Here is a 16,248-nt window from a genome sequence, read left to right as displayed (position 1 = left end):
AGCAGCTGGCCGGCTTGGTCAGTGAAGCATGTGACTCTTAGTCTCAGAGTTGGGAGTTTGAGTCCCGGTTGGGTGCAGAGATTACATAAAAATAATAAAATCTTTTTTTAAAGATTTATTTATTTATTTATTCATGAGAGAGAGAGAGAGAGGTAGAGACACAGGCAGAGGGAGAAGCAGGTTCCATGTTGGGAGCCTGACGCGGGACTCGATCTCGGGACTCCAGGGATAGTGCCCTGGGCCAAAGGCAGGTGCCAAACCACTGAGCCACCCAGGGATCCCCAAATAATAAAATCTTTTAAAATAATATTCATTAAGTGTCTCTCGCTGCTGATGTGTTATGTGTTAAAAGAAGTTATGGTTGACGTAATAGATCTTAAATATATGCATCAATCAAATGAGTGTTTATAGCATATGTTCTGATTTTATTAGGGATAAGACATTTGTTGAGAAGGTGGTAAATGATAAATTGCCTCAATAACCCACACTGAGGGTGGAGTCTCAGATGTTAATTGTTGACACAAGCCTTAAAAATTCCTGCAAAGGTCTGAGGAGACCATGAGCTTTCTTTCTCCTCGAGGTTCAGGCCAACAAATTGCTCTACACAAAAGCGGGGATTTCTAGGTGCCAGAGGAGCCTGAGGGTGAGACAGCAAAGCCTGATACCAGGGAGGATATAATAAAGGGCATGCTACAGCACCCCTTCTGGAAATTTTATTTATTTTTCTTTATTTTTTAAATTTTTATTTATTTATGATAGTCACACACACACACACAGAGAGAGAGAGAGAGAGAGGCAGAGACACAGGCAGAGGGAGAAGCAGGCTCCATGCACCGGGAGCCCGACGTGGGATTCGATCCCGGGTCTCCAGGATCGCGCCCTGGGCCAAAGGCAGGCGCCAAACCACTGCGCCACCCAGGGATCCCCTTCTGGAAATTTTATACAGCTGGTTGAGATGCTCAGTAAAGATTGCCGGGCATCAGCCCCCGCCCCTGCTTCCTAATCAATCGGTTTATCAATTAGTGTTTCTCTGCCATGTGCTGAGTGCGATGCTAGAGATATCAGGATATCTAGGTAAAGTCAAGCATGCCAACCCAATATGATACACTCATGATGGGTCATCAACAATAAGGATGGAGGAAAGACAGACTCTTCTTTGGTAGAAGGATGTGGGACTGGAGTGTTTCAAGGAAGAATTCACAACTGGGAAACTTCATGAGGTAGGGCCTTGAAAAATGAGTAAGAATTTCATACATTTTCTGAAAGTATGATCCTTGGAAACAGAACCACTTCCAAAGCTTGTGAAAAATGTTCTTGGGCTCCAGCCCAGACCTACTGATTAAGAATCTCTGGGGCAGGAGATTTATAAACTTCAGACCACTGTCTCAAGGTCTAAGGTGGGCAAAGATATTGCTGATAGGAACTCTCCTACCTCCTCTTTACTCATCAGTCACTGCTTTTCCTGAGGGTCAAGGCACACTTTCCAATTCCTCTCATAATTAACTTTAAGGAACAGCACAGATAGTATTAAAAGCTTTTATTCCAATATTAAAAATTACCCGGCCATGCGCCTACTGTTGTGGCCAGGTGCACTCATATTATATTCACGTTCGCTGCTGCAGAACCGAACTTCGTGGCTGGGGGTCCGCAGTCACTCACCTTTCAGAACAGACTGCACTGGAATGAGGACCTGGAGGCCCCTGCCATAGCAGAAATTAGCCCTCAAGCTATTGGATTTTATGCGGGCCCTGAGGGTGGTTAGGTCAGGAGTTGAGAACGGGACTCTTGGAGGTCTCAGGACATCCACTATTTACCAACCAGAATGGAAGTATTTTCCCATTTCCTATTTTAATAACTGGCATAGTACTGGGACTGTGCCAGCTGAATATTCTCCTGTATGTCCATAATAAAACAAAAGAATGAGATAAAAACATGAGGACTTCAGTAAGGTGTTGCAATGTTCTCCAAAAATTGAGGGTTTAAGAATATCTTAGGAGTGAAAGTACAGACAACTAGAGGGTATCAGTGGTTATGTACTATCTGTGTACTTTGTAATTTTTATTTCATGACAACTGGGCTAAATAAAATTACATGTTTCTCTTAAGGGGTCGACAGTCACCTTACAGCGACCAAGTTTCAGCACTTGTATTAATAATCCTAACTGTATTCTTCACATTTGGGGACGGATCAGAATATGTTCCTGATTCTCTAGAGTTTACTGCTGGCACAGTCTCACTGAATCTTAGTTCAGGTGTTTGTAACAAAACACCACAGACCAGGTGGCTTACAGAGCAATTTCTTTCTCACAGTTCTGGAGGCTGGAGGTCTGAGATCAGGTGCCAGCGTGCTCTGGTTCTGATGGGAACCTTTCCCTGTCTTGCAGACAGTTGCATGATCGCTCTCTCCTCCCCTGGCAGGGAGGCAGGGGAAGGCCCTAGTCTCATCCTCTTCTGGTCAAGACACGAATTTCATCACAGGGACTCTACCCTCCTGACGTCACCTATACCTAATTACCACTTTCAAGGCCCCACCTTCTGATACTACCGTGTTGGAAGTTAGGATTTCACTATATGAATTTCGGCAGCACGTAAACATTCAGCCCGTAACAGAAACTTTACAACTTAGTGTTGCTTTCCTCTGAGGCCTGAGTTTGGTAGAGACCCCAGAGATTAGCGGAAACCTCTAGGCACATGATATCAAGTCTCGCCTACCCTTCTGAGTCCCTGCCAGGACTCCTTGGGTCCGTGTCAACATTCTGGACATTCTTCAAAGCTCACTGATATTCTTCACAGTTCTGGACTTCCCCTGGCCGCTGCCCTCAAGGCCAGCAGACACCCAGACCAGCTGAGCGTTTGTTGGCTCCTTCCTTCTTTCTCCACATCCTCCCTCTGAGCTTAACCAAGGGTGACAATGGCTCTTTGTGGATGGAGGCCAGGTTGAAATAAATACAAGTGGCCGTGACAAATATTTTGTGAAATATTTCTTTGCCCAAGTCACTGTGGATGTCATCTGGGTCAGGGCTTCCCATATTTTAATGTGCATGGGACTCACCTTGGGAATGGTTGACACGTAGATCCTGATTGGATGAGTGGAGGGAGGGGCCGAGAGTCTCTAGTAACAAGCTCCCAGTGGCTGTTGTCCTGTGGACCGAATTGAGTAGAAGGGACTGGACAAGTCGTCATGACTGATTCGTTTCTATCTACTGAGCGTGAATTATGTACTCCAAATTCGGAGACTTTTAAGAACTTTGCAGCTTCTCATTGCTTTTCAGAGATAGCTTTTGAAAGCTACTCTGTAGTGTGCCTGCAAAATTTGCTGTGCAGGGCAAGATAAGGAAAGGCAAACCTTGAGGAGGTTAAATATTTTGCTCAGTGAATCTAAGTTCAGATCTCCGAACTTCCCTACCAACCCGTGGGATCACACATCACCCCACCTGAGGAAACACGGAGCTCCCCAGGAGCCCCTGCCAGCAGACGCCACTTCCAGGAGCCAGCCTGCGGGGAGGGCCTGCACCAAAACGCCGATTGCTTACTCGGAGGGGAGACAGGAGATGGAGCGATAAAAGCGAACCTAAAATAAAAATTAAAAAGCACACTGAGAACACTATGTGAAATGAATGCTTGTAAAACTGTCTGCGGCAGGAAGAAATAGAAGAGTTTTATTAGGTGATGAAAAAACACTGTAAACTTCATGTGAAAACATTCCAGGGTTGGGTCTTGTGTAGTAGAAAAGAAGAATCTTACTAAGTAAGACTCATTTTAATCAAATGAACATCAGGGAGCTGTAATCCCATTTCTACCTGCGTTTGAAGCTGGTTATTCCGTGCTATCTCCCAGACACACACACACTGTTGCGCTTTCCCGGGGATCCTGCTGCACAGCCTTGGAAGGGCTCAGGTGCTCGCCTTTCTGGTGGCGGAGTCCCGAGAAGGCCGAGCACGACTATTTATGGCTTTCAGGGGGTACTTCTGGGTAAAGGGCTGTAAGTAATTCTATGTCCTGTGAAGTGGTGTTTCTCCACTTAACCCACGTCCTCCCTTCTGCTCACCTCCGTTTTGGTGGAGGAAAGAAATCACTTTCATACTAAACTCTGACCAGGAAGCGAGGAAGAGGATGTCAGGTGTGGTTGGAAATGCTGGCTTTTTTGCATTGGCCTGCCCTCCTCGGATGCCCCTGAGATCACTCCTGGAGGCGAGGTTTCTGTGGTCTCCGGGCCTGTCTACCTGAGACTCATTTCCACACACGGGCCTCTGGGTGGCCGGCGCGGAAGAGGCAGTGGTTCGCTGGATAATCCATCGGGAGAGGATCAAAGACCCTTGCTGGTGGGTGGGAGGAACTCGGGATTAGGAGAAACACCGCATCTCCAGTGCTATTACCATCATTCAGAACTGTGGCACAGCAGCCTGGGTGGTAAGAAGGAGTAGTGGGGAGAAAAAACAACAACAGCCCAGAATGAGGGGGGCTGGAGCAGACAGGGCCAGCAGCTGCCGGCCTTGCGGTACAGTGGAGTCACTGGGGTGTGCATGTGTGTGGTGGTGGAGCTGGGGCCGGGGAGGGGATTAGAGAAAAAGAGTGTGCAGCCCCACCCCCTCTTTAGGGGTGGGACACATGTGTCATATATTTTCAAATGCCCTCCAGTTTTGACCTTGTTAGAGCAAAGGGGGTTTGGGCCTAGAAGGTGGGAGATGGCATGTGTGGCCAACCAAAGTCATGTGGGTAGTATGAGTGGGAAAAATGAGCAGTTATGAGTCAGAGGGCTCAGCATTTTCTGTGTTAAGATAGGAGTGGTGGGGGCATCTGGTGGCTCAGCGGTTGAGCGCCTGCCTTGGGACCAGGGCGTGACCCCGGGGTCCTGGGATCGAGTCCCAGCATCGGGCTCCCTGCAGGGAGCCTGCTCCTCCCTCTGCCTGTGTCTCTGTGTCTCTCTCTGTGTCTCTCATGAATAAATAAATAAATAAATAATCTTAAAAAAAAAAGGGAGAGGTGATGATAAGAAGAAAATTAAAAAATATGAATCCGTTTCTAAGATGTTTTGGGTAAGTTTATCCATCGGGCGTAAGATGAGGAAAAAACACAATCTATATATGATCAAAGTACCTGATGTGACTAAATATTTAAGTGAAGAGTCTTAACTTGTTCTAACTGGTTCTTCTAAAGTCGACAAAGGCAGCCTGGATAGAAGAATGGAGGCGAGCCAATGTTTTCTGACACCCGTAGCTTTCATCCACAGCCTGGCCTCTGAGTCGGCAGGGTCGATACTAGGGTCCCGGTCCTTGACCCGCTGGGCCTTGTACACCGCCTCAGGACTGAGCACATGGCCTGGGTGGTCTTGGCTGTAACAAGGAAGTTATTGGAACAAGAAAACCTGAAAGTACATTTAAATTAAGCCAAGTCTGTGGCCAATAAGGAATAACCGGATACAGTGCATCTGACAAGTGGGGTTCCCCATCCAGTCTTCTCCTGCTAGACGAGATGGTTAAGTGTGTGCACACTCTTTCTTTAGTTAGTCCTGCTCAATACGTCTTAAAATCGAATAAAAGTCAAATTACCCATGTATCTTCCTAGGACAGATGGTCCCAGTAGACTTTCTTAAACCAGCCTTTGATTTCAGGTCCTCTGCTGGACATCTATGCTTGAGGAATTCTCTGTACTTGCTTTCTGAATGACGCGCACTGTCCCTGTAATAGTAGACGCATCAAAAGACCTTAATTTTCCTGGCAGGATTATTTTCTCAGGTGACTGTTTGATTATCCTTGATGCTCTCAGCAGCACGGGGAGGGTCTGCTTACTGAGTTCTGAGGCCAAAGTTGACACTTTCCCTTCCTGGATTTGCTCAGTCGGATCCTGTCCTGCCTTGTTCCACACCAGTCCCTACGGACCATGAAACAGGTTATGCTTTGTGAACATTCTTTTTATCACCCAGGGACTTTAAGGAGTCTCCTCACTTAATGCAAGAATTTGCGTGTGCCCTGAGGATGAAAAGAAATAGATTTATTTTACAAATGATTTCTAAAATTATCTTCTATAGTCAAGCAAGGAGATGTAGTTTTGATATTCTGAAAATTCCTCTTTTTGTATTTCTTTTAGGCTCTATTTTTTTTCCCTCTCCCTCACGACAGCCTAATCAAAGTTTAGCAGAGTCATTATAAATTGTTGCAGCTATGTTTTTGGGTTTCTAGGCATTAGGTTAAAATGACCAGAAAGTGTTCATCTTGGCATCTCCACAAACCGTGATATGAAAAGCCTTCAGCTCAGGGCATGCGGTTAGTACAGTCGTGTTCCTTTGCGACGTTAAGAAAACAGATTTCTGTAGGAACCATCATCCCCAAATGCAGGGCTGCAGATATCACTCACCATCAGTTAAGTGAGCATCAGGAACAGGGATGCATTTCAGACGATGCTGGGGCAGTTGGGCTTTTATTAAAAATGTCAGCATGAGAGCACCAGTTCTGCAGGCACTTCTCTTTCCTTTACTGCACGTGGGTTCACCAAGCATATTCAGAACCTGACCCACCACCACGTGGTCCTGGGAAAACAAAGTGGAAGAGGAGGGTCCCTATCCCAGTGGGGGGAAAAGGCATGTCAAGGGACCATACACTGCACTGTGGGCGTCCAGAGGAGGCAGTAGCTGTTTTGTCTTTCTGTTCTTTTAAAGCTTAAATCTACTTTAAGATGGGTTTTTAAAGTTGATTTTTATTGAATGGAAATGAACCTGCTAATTAGAATGATTCTTCTCTAAAACAAGTAGTTCAAAAAAATCACAATGTAAGAAATGGTGTTATTTGGAAGAATAGTCTCCAAATTATTCTGATTTTGCATTGCTGTCAGTAAAATGTATTTAAGCAAATCCCAATGTTTATTCAGAAATTATGTACATTGATAAGCAATACATGTATATTTCTTTATATAAATAAATTTAGTATATTACAGATGCTTATAAATTATACGTGTGTCCAATTTTATTCATAGGTGTTTTAAAACATATGTAAAATATAAACTTTAAAGGAATAGAAAACAAATAAAAATGAGTTCTAACATTTCCTTTATACAACCTGAAGACTACTTTGGACACACTCGGACACACTCCCCACTTGAGACACTGCTCTAGAAAACTGTACAGAGTGGAGACAGCAGAATTGTGTTTGAATACTTGGGCTTTTGGGACCCCTTTCTTCTGTAAGCCATCCTGAAGGCATCAATAGATTATTATAAAAGCAATGAGTAAATGGTTACAAAAAGGATCCATGTGCAAATATAGAAGTATTTATTAAGTCAAGGAGTCATGAGTGAGTTTGAATGAAACGAAGCTCTCAGGCTCATCTTGGTCACCAGTATGAATTTAGCAAAGGAACATAATCTGACATGATTTTTATCTGTTAACAGAGAGTGATAGTAATCCTTCCAGAAACATCTTGCTTAACAGTCTTGTCATGTCCACTCTCATCAATTGAAAACATGTTCATTTTTGGACAAGATATATCTATGGGCTTGCACTTCCTATTTTAGCGACTTCTACAGATAATTTGGAAACACACAGTAAAAACTCTTCACACCGAGGTTGCCGTCCAGAAACAGGAAAGGAGAAAGACAGCTTCTGTTTCTTGGAAACTCAGTTCAAAGTTCCTCTAGATGTCAGTATTACATAGAGAAATGAAAATACAATAGCCTGTGGCAATGAATAAAGACCTCCTGACATTATTTAAATGGTAAAGCATATGTGATGCATTATCGACGAAGAAAAAAGTCTCATTTGGAAGCTGGTTTCTTATGTTCCTCAGAATTGACAGCTTCTCCTGTTGGTCAGCTCAGACTGCTCTACCCGAAGAATGTCAGCACAACTTGGGGACATTTGACACTGACACCTAGATGACCTTAGAGGCAAACGCTCATCAATTTGGCACTTCATGGAGTACCAGATTCTCAGTTTTACCTATTTTGATGAACTGAAATTGATTGATACGTACGTTTTCATTTTTAAGGCCACCAATGTTCATGCTATCCAGAATGAATCCAGAAGCACCATGTCTATCCACCAGGAGTTTTCACTTCAAAAGAGAAATACTGAAAGACAAAATTATGCAACATCTTAAACACAATTTGTTAAACTCTGGTATTTGACTAATTTGAACTTATTTTCAAAATTGGATTTAATTATCTCTATCTCTTGCCTCTCTTCCATGTTAATGCTAATTGTTTGATAAAATATTTATTGCTTCACTCTGCTGATTTGTTTCCATTTTATACCCTTCTCTCTTCATCTTCTTGTGGTACTGGCTGTGTGATAGATAATCAATAAATACTAACCTCATACTTTGCCTATAATCTTTTTTTTTTTTCCTGAGTGACAGTACAAGGTATTAGTTAAGAGCACAGAATTAAGGAGATGACTGATTAATAATCCTGGCCAAACCATTTCTGAACTGTTTAACCCTTAGAAATTACCGGATTTCACTATAAAATGTGGCTAGTAGTATGTATCCCAAAGAATTGCTGTGAGGATCAACTGAGTTAATAATATGTTTAGAAATGTTCCTGGTATGTAGACAGTGCTTCGTGTATATTAGCCATCATCATCATTGACATCATCACCACCACCATCATCATCATCACCACCACCATCATCACTATATCCTGGTCTCTGGGCCAAGTGCCAGAGATTCAAAGATGAATCAGTCTTTCTGCCTATTTAAGCAAGGCTTACAAGCTAGGGGAAAATTGACAGGAAAAACGTTTCAAGTGTTGCAAGTGATGCTGGGGTGGGCACACATGCTGAGTGCTGTGCACAGGGGAGCGAGCAACTGGCTTTGCCCGAGGAAGTTGAAGAACATTTGTCCTGCACTTTCACTTAAAAGAGGAAGTTGCAGGGCCACCTGGGTGGCTCGGTCAGTTGAGTGTCTGCCTTGGGTTCAGGTCACGATCCCACGGTCCTGGGACAGAGCCTCACGTTGGCTCCCTGCTCGGTGGGGAGCCTGCTTCTGCCTCTCCTGCTCCCCCTGCTTGTGCTCTCTTTCTCTCTCTCTCTCTTTCAAATAAATAAATAAAATCTTGAAAAAAAAAAAAAAGAGGAAGTTACAAACTCTGAGGCTGTAATCTCTAATTTTGGTTTTCCCCAGATTTACTAAACATACCTTTGTGTTTCAAAGTCTCTATCTGAAAAATGGAAATGCTCTGAACCTATGGGACTGCCTCTGGGATTATTTAAAAGTACATTAGCAGTTTGTCTTGAGGCCCTGAGCCACACTGATGTGGCGTTTCATGCTTAAAAGTCACCCTAAGGCAAATTTTGCTCTCTTTGCAAAGAAAAGAAGACTGATTCTTTGGACATCCATACAATTTCGTGCATTTATAACGCGTAACTTCAGAATTTGTGATAACTTGGGTGGATTGGGCTAATGTTTATCTTTTATGTGGTATTTAAGAAAAGTTGGCTAAGCAAATTCAGAAAAGCCAGACTGTGAGAAGGATGTTTATCTGCCTAGGAAAAGGGCCATCTGTTCTAAGCCATGTGAAAACTCATTTATAAAAGCTTACTTTAGGCTCTTACTTTCTGGTTTACAAAACCTATTCACATATATCCTCTCATTTTCATCTGATTTATATGTGAACCATATCAAGACAATATAAACAAAGGTCAGAGGTGACATATACATTATCAATATCCTTTAATCTAATCATGAAGATGGGCTTTCTTTTATAAACAATGTTAGAGTTTAATAGAATTTCTTTTAGAGTCGTGAGTTCATTTGTTTTCAAATATTGTAGTCTACACAGTTTCATTAATTCAGACTGTCCTGCCCTCTAACTTACTATTAATTTTAGTGGGTTTTTTTTCTTCTGTTTTTGAATCATGAAATACAGTGGCTTTCAATCTGGGGTGATTTTTACTCCCCAGGGGACATTTATCAATGTCTGAAGTCATTTTTGGATGTTACAACTCTGAGGGAAGATACCATCATCATCTGGTAGGTAGAGGACAGAGACGCTGCTAAACATTCTATGGTGCTCATGACATTTTCCACCACAAAGAATTATCCACCCCACGTATCAGTAGTGCTGAGGTTGAGAAACCCTGATGTAATTACTAAGTGACTTCAATTATTCAATTGTGTATCCATAGGCTAAGGAGAAGACATGGTCACACCATGGTCCGAAGGAAACAGTACCTGTCAAAGGCAAAAGGACATCCACTCTCACAGGTAACATCTTTAGGAGACTAGATATTTATGCTTAGAAAAAGCTCTGGTGTAAAAGTCCCGTTATGATTGTTCTTATTCAGAGGGAGTTACGTGTTCATAAAGCCATGTGTCGGGAGAAGTGCTGTGTGGATATCTTTATTTGATTGACTTTGGGTCCTACTAGTTACAAACTAGGACATCTTTGGGAACCCAAATGTCAGCCAATTGGTCACGTTCACTTCTACTTTGCTTTTCAAAAGCTTATATCTTCTGATAAAGAGAAACCTGAATAGAAATGCCATGATATGAAGTGGAAATTATACTGATCACATGCGTCCTCCATTAAAATATTTTGTGGCTTTTAGAGAGATCTTCCCAGAAGAACCAGCCCTCCTCTGAGAAAGAAAAAGTTAATAAACTCAACGAGAAAAATTCTGAGAAGACCAATGCCTCTCTAATTCAGAGAAGTTTTGCCACATTTCATACAGAAAGACCACAAGACGAGATAGAAGATTTTGCTCTAAAAACTTCCATAGAGCCGAGAGGAAATGTAGACACAAGAGACATTTTGAGTGCAAAGAGACTGAACAGACAAGAAGATAAGAGTCCTGGAGATGATACACAAGCCACTGTGGATAAGAATGAATGTCTAGTGTTCAAAGGAGAGAAATGTGGGCTTCATTCTAAAGAAGATACTAGCAAAAGCAAAGTTGAAATGAAAGAAGGACCAGCAAATGAAACAGTGTTGGACAAGTGTGCAAATAAAAAGCAGTGTGTTGATAAAACTAACAGTGATCAATCCTGTGGAAGGTAGGGTTTGAAGCATTACACACCTACAATCGATTTTTTTGGTAGATCTATGCGCCATTGCAACTTAAGGCCATACCAAAAGGAGGGCTGAAGTGAATTTTAATTTTTTATTTTTTTATTTTATTTTTAAATTTATTTATTTACGATAGTCACACTCAGAGAGAGAGAGAGAGAGGCAGAGACACAGGCAGAGAGAGAAGCAGGCTCCATGCACCGGGAGCCCGACGTGGGATTCGATCCCGGGTCTCCAGGATCGCGCCGTGGGCCAAAGGCAGGCGCCAAACCGCTGCGCCACCCAGGGATCCCTGAAGTGAATTTTTAAAGCAACAATTTAGAAACCAGTTTCCCAGCTGGTGTGGGCCTGTTCTCTTGCCATTACTTTTTCTTCTTGCCCGTGACATTCTTGGGCATTTTTACTGTTTTCTTCTACCAACTGGTTGACAAAGATAATGATTATTATCAATCAATATTTTTAAAAGATTAAGTAAAAAGTTCTTATTTTTAGCAATATAGAGCACATCCTTCCTAAGACCAAGCATTGAATAATGGGGTCGGATTTATCTGTAAGTTAAGAGACTAATTTTGAAAAAGTTTGCCCATCTGATTATACGTGATTAGTTGGCTATTTTCCTAGAATATTGTGAGGGTTGAGTAAGAAGTAGATTATTTAAGGACTCTTCCTCAACTGCAAAGTTTCACATATAAATTCAGGTAATTACGTAGCCAATCACAATAAATTAATTACTCTATGTCGTGATGGGCCACAGACTCCATTTGGAACAGAATATCCACATATCTGTGTGTTTCTCAGGGAATTAAGATATAATTTTTATTTCATTTATTTTAATAATGTATTTGAAACCTAATCATGGAGAAGTCTAATGTTTTAAGAATTAAACATAAAGACTAATTTTATTAAGAAAGTCCATCACTGCAAAGATGTGCTTAGTAAGGTAGGGAGCTGTTAAAAAACTGAAATTAGTTCAATTCATATGGACTAAATTTAAGGTTTACTCTTCCCGCTGGTAATATTCAGAGAGATGACTGCTTCCTCTAGTATACTTTAATTTAGTAATCTCTCTCCTCTATAAGAAAAGGAAGTGAAATGAATGAAGACCGAATTAGCTAGGTATTCATAAAATGACTGCTTTTGTAAAGGGTCAGTGAAATAACTTGGAGTCGCAAAGGTCGACAGGAAGAGTCCTGGGAGTCCCACTTATCTGCACCTGTTCTTGTGCTGCGTTGTTTGATGAGGAAATCAGGCTTCTTTCTTTTTTCTTTCTTTCTTTCTTTTTTTTTTAAATCCCAAATGCTGAAACAGCCCAAGTCTGTCATAAAGCTTCACCAGAACACCATGTTAAGGAAGCTTTATTTAGGTCTAAGACTTCTGACCATCTGAAGGCCATCTCCTTGAAACGCTGAGACCTGCAGCTGGATTTTATTTTCCAGGTGTATCAGCAATGTAGAAGCCATTTCTGCATCACGAACCCCGGAAACCCCAGAAATAGCACCCATTTTCCAGAGTGCTGAGCAAGCGGAGCACACTGGCAGCAGCAAGAGGAGGGTGATGGACGAGTGCTTCACCAAAGAGGACAACAAAAAAAGCAGAATAGATGTAGTGAGTCCAGGTGAAGGACACGCATTTAGGACACAGGAAACCAGACAAGCCCGAGGAGGCTTCCAAGGCAAACCCCTGGAGTCCGCTGGAAGTAAGACCTCCAGGCAGCAAGATCTGGTGACCCCATTGGGTAGGAAATGCTTTTGTTTCAGGCTTTTAAAGCTTCTTAACCTTTTCCAGTAAGCATTTCCAACTAAATCTCCCTTAGCCTAACAGCCTGAAGGAGACATAATGCCACACTGATGCCATTTGTGTATGTAATTCAGTCACCTTTGTTTTTTTCTTTTTTGGTCTGAAGAAATGAATGCCACCAAGAGAATTCTTTCATGACTTCTTTAGTTTTCAGCATATTTATGGTGAGAGAGATGAATGTCTATATCAAATCAGATTTCTGGAGACTTCTATTATCTGAGTTCTTAAAAATATTAACACTTGGCAGAGTGCCTAGCACAAGATAAAGTGCTCAAGAATTACGTGTTGAATACATTTAAAGTTCCTAAAGCAAAGTTATTATCTACTCACCTCCCCTTGTACCCCTGTATGCATGTAAGAATCTGCATGCAGTAGATGCTTAAATATGGAATAAATGAGGAAATGAATAGACCCACAGAGAACAAACCATGGAAAAGTGAAAAGAATGGTGGAAGAGCACTACTGAGTATGTGTTTTAGAGCCAATCGTGACGTGGACTAGAGTTTAAACACTTAGACCGAAGGGTGGGAAGTGGGAGAAATTTGAGAGCTGTAGAATATGTACTTAGCCAGTTTTACTGGTTTCATTTCCAGCCAGGAAAAATTTATCTTTTTTGTCTTAAATGTGTCTTAAATAAAAGCTAAAATATTTTGGAAATTAATATAGAATAATATCAAGCATTTCAATGACATGAAGAAACTCTATCTTTCTCTCTTCCCTTTAATTAAAATAATGGACCTTATCAGTGGTGCTTTTTTTTAGAAAAAAAGTGAACCAAGCAATTTCTCATCTTTGAACTTAAATGGTTTCAGGCTTGGGAGGATTATCTATATGGACTGTATTGGGTTTGGAGATTTTAAACTATTGTGACATTTCTAAAAGTTGTCCTAAAGATGGTGTAAACCATAGTTTTGTGGTCCTGACATTCTTTCTGAAAGATGGCAAGGTGTCACCTTCCTGAATTACAGATCATAATATGAAATAAAAACATACATTCCCTGGATCGTTAGGAATAAAATAGATGGCGCATTTTATTTTATTCTGAGACCTAGTGCTGGTGCCAAAAAAAGAGGTCTGACTGCTTAACAAATGGCCTTTCTCTTCCTCTCACCATCTAGATGATGTCCCAGCTCCTCCTGCCCCATTTAATCACCGTATCGTGACAGCCAAACAAGCAGCCGTCAACAGTTTTTATACCGTGAGCAGAACGGAAATTTTAGGAGGGTAAGTCATGCTCAATTTTAATATGCTTTCAACAAAATAAGAGAGTTTTCAAAGAGACAGATTTTGAGGATTTCATAAATGTTTGCCGGTCTTGACCCGAGAACCAGAAACATCATAAACAAACATTTTAAGAGATTTTAACCATTTCTGAAAATCACCACTGATGTCAGAAAGGTTGATGTGGTGACAGTGACTAAAGTCCACATTTATTATCTGCTTTACTTCCCATGTTGTAATGTCTGAAATTGGGAGAAGCCCCAGTGAGTCACCAGTGAGAAGGTTTCGAAGCTGTCCAAAACTTGAAAACAGAGACACAAAATGTAGAAATGAGTGAACACTATGTATTTCTTGTGGCACGTATTAAATCTTGTATCTCGTTGTTGGTTTTACATTCATGTTGTTACTATATTAATTACTATTATCCATTTCGATTGTCTCCCTCACTGAAGAATTTGAATTTTTTTGAAGGACGTCTAAATGCAGACTCTCTCCCTGAAGAAGGAAGAGTACAGTTCATCAGGGGCCAAGTGTATTACTGGGGGATATTCCTTCCTCTTTTACACCAGTCACGGTCCTCCTTTGAGATCTCCTAATGTAAAGGCTAAATTATAAAGTTTGCTACTGTCAGCATCTCTATGTGAAAAAGGAAAAGGAAGCAGAACATTTATACTGATATACACAAAATTTACTTACCAACAGGTGGAAAATATGCGTAGCTGCTAGAAACAGTACGTTTCTGCATTTGATCGTTGGGGGTGTGGTTGGTATTTATGAAATCCCTCTTCCTCTCCCTGCTCCATGTTTCTTTTGCCATGAGGAGCCACCTGGATGCTTTGCCCCTCAGCCTGCTGGTTATAGGGACTGCAAGGAAGGGCAGAGGCACAACCAGGAGCTCCGACACGTGAAGAGGTGCCATGGGAGTCTTCCCACGAGCTGCACCCAGTAGCTCACTCGAGTCTTCAGGGACCTCAGGGACAAGCCGGCCACAGTTTGTCTGTAGGAGAGTGTTATCTGCAGAAGGCACTTTGGGACAATTCCCAGGGCATGCTCCCTTTCTTTCTTTCTTTCTTTCTTTCTTTCTTTCTTTCTTTCTTTCTTTCTTTCTTTCTTTTTCTCTTTCATTTTAGAAAAAGAGAGAGAGCAGAGGCAAGGGCAGAAGGAGAGAGAGAGAGAGAAGGGAAGCAGACTCCCCACTGAGCGGGGAGCCCGACGAGGGGCTCCATCTCAGGACTCTGAGATCATGACCTGAGCCAAAACGGAGAGTGAGACGCTTAACCCACTGAGCCACCCAGGTGCCCCCAGGGCATTTTCATCATCCGCAGCCACATGTGAGGTGCCTGGGGCTGTGTTCAAGTGCTCCAGGAGAGACTACACCTAGGAGGGTAGTTGGAATTACAGTCATCCCTTGGCTTGTGTTTACAGTAACATTCTCCAAGCCCCATCTGTCCTGCCTAGTGGAGTGGGCTGTGGTGGCAGTCACCACCCCACCTCTGGCAGCTGTTGCCACCATCCTCACGTCTGCAGTCCTCCAAGATTGTGGTGGGCCTTTGGGTCACAATGTCATTCAGGAAGCTTCCCCTCTATCCCCCGCATGACAGCCACATTGCACAAGCAGGCACCTGCATTCTATCTTACTAAATCAGGAATCAAAGCAAGGAGTCAAATTTTAAGCTCGTTCATGACTGTGCACTTCTAATTTGTAAGAAGCTGTCCTATAAGGTAAATGTAAATGTATATCCAATTTTAGGAGGGTAAAATCTCATGGGTGATTATGTAATATGTATTTTTTTTGTGTATTTTTATTATACGTATCTATATGTGATATTGTTATTACTTTATTTATATGCGGTTTCCAAAAATAATTTTACATGCCTGACCTATAGCCTGTACTGTTCATAGGCTCACAAAGCCCAGCCTATTACCTTCAAGTGGATTCAGAAAGATTTTTTTTTTCTATAACAGAAGTTCCCACATTTTAGGGTGCATATGAATCACCCAAGGAATGTCATGAAAATGCAGATTCTGGGACCTCACCTTGCATTTGTGCCTCAGCAGGTCTGGGGTAGGGCCAGGAAACCCCTCAGTGGATTCTGATGCCTGTGGCTGATAGACCACAATTTGACATCGTTTTAGAAGTTTATTGGCTGCATTCACAGGTTAACCCAAAAAGAGAAATGCCCCAGGACAACCGCGTCTTCCACTTGGCTTCCCCTCACGCTGTGCCACATGC

At 42.1% G+C, this 16,248-nt stretch overlaps 1 protein-coding gene across 4 annotated transcripts in view; it reads left to right on the top strand.

Moving 5' to 3' along the window:
- The window catches only part of MYLK4 (myosin light chain kinase family member 4), a 109,362-nt gene that overhangs the window by 73,254 nt on the left and 19,860 nt on the right, over positions 1-16,248 (top strand). For 3 of the 4 annotated variants that reach the window (XM_025446174.3, XM_035710465.2, XM_035710466.2), the window contains 4 exons: positions 10,117-10,195; positions 10,540-10,984; positions 12,434-12,732; positions 13,913-14,018. In XM_025446174.3, coding sequence (XP_025301959.1) covers positions 10,117-10,195; positions 10,540-10,984; positions 12,434-12,732; positions 13,913-14,018 — 929 coding nt within the window. The remainder of the gene's footprint in view (positions 1-10,116; positions 10,196-10,539; positions 10,985-12,433; positions 12,733-13,912; positions 14,019-16,248) is intronic. The other variant, XM_025446185.3, reaches the window with a different exon arrangement.

Source organism: Canis lupus, chromosome 35, assembly GCF_003254725.2.
Source record: "Canis lupus dingo isolate Sandy chromosome 35, ASM325472v2, whole genome shotgun sequence".
NCBI classification, from domain to species: Eukaryota; Metazoa; Chordata; class Mammalia; order Carnivora; family Canidae; genus Canis; species Canis lupus.
This window is presented reverse-complemented; position numbering and strand designations above follow the sequence as displayed.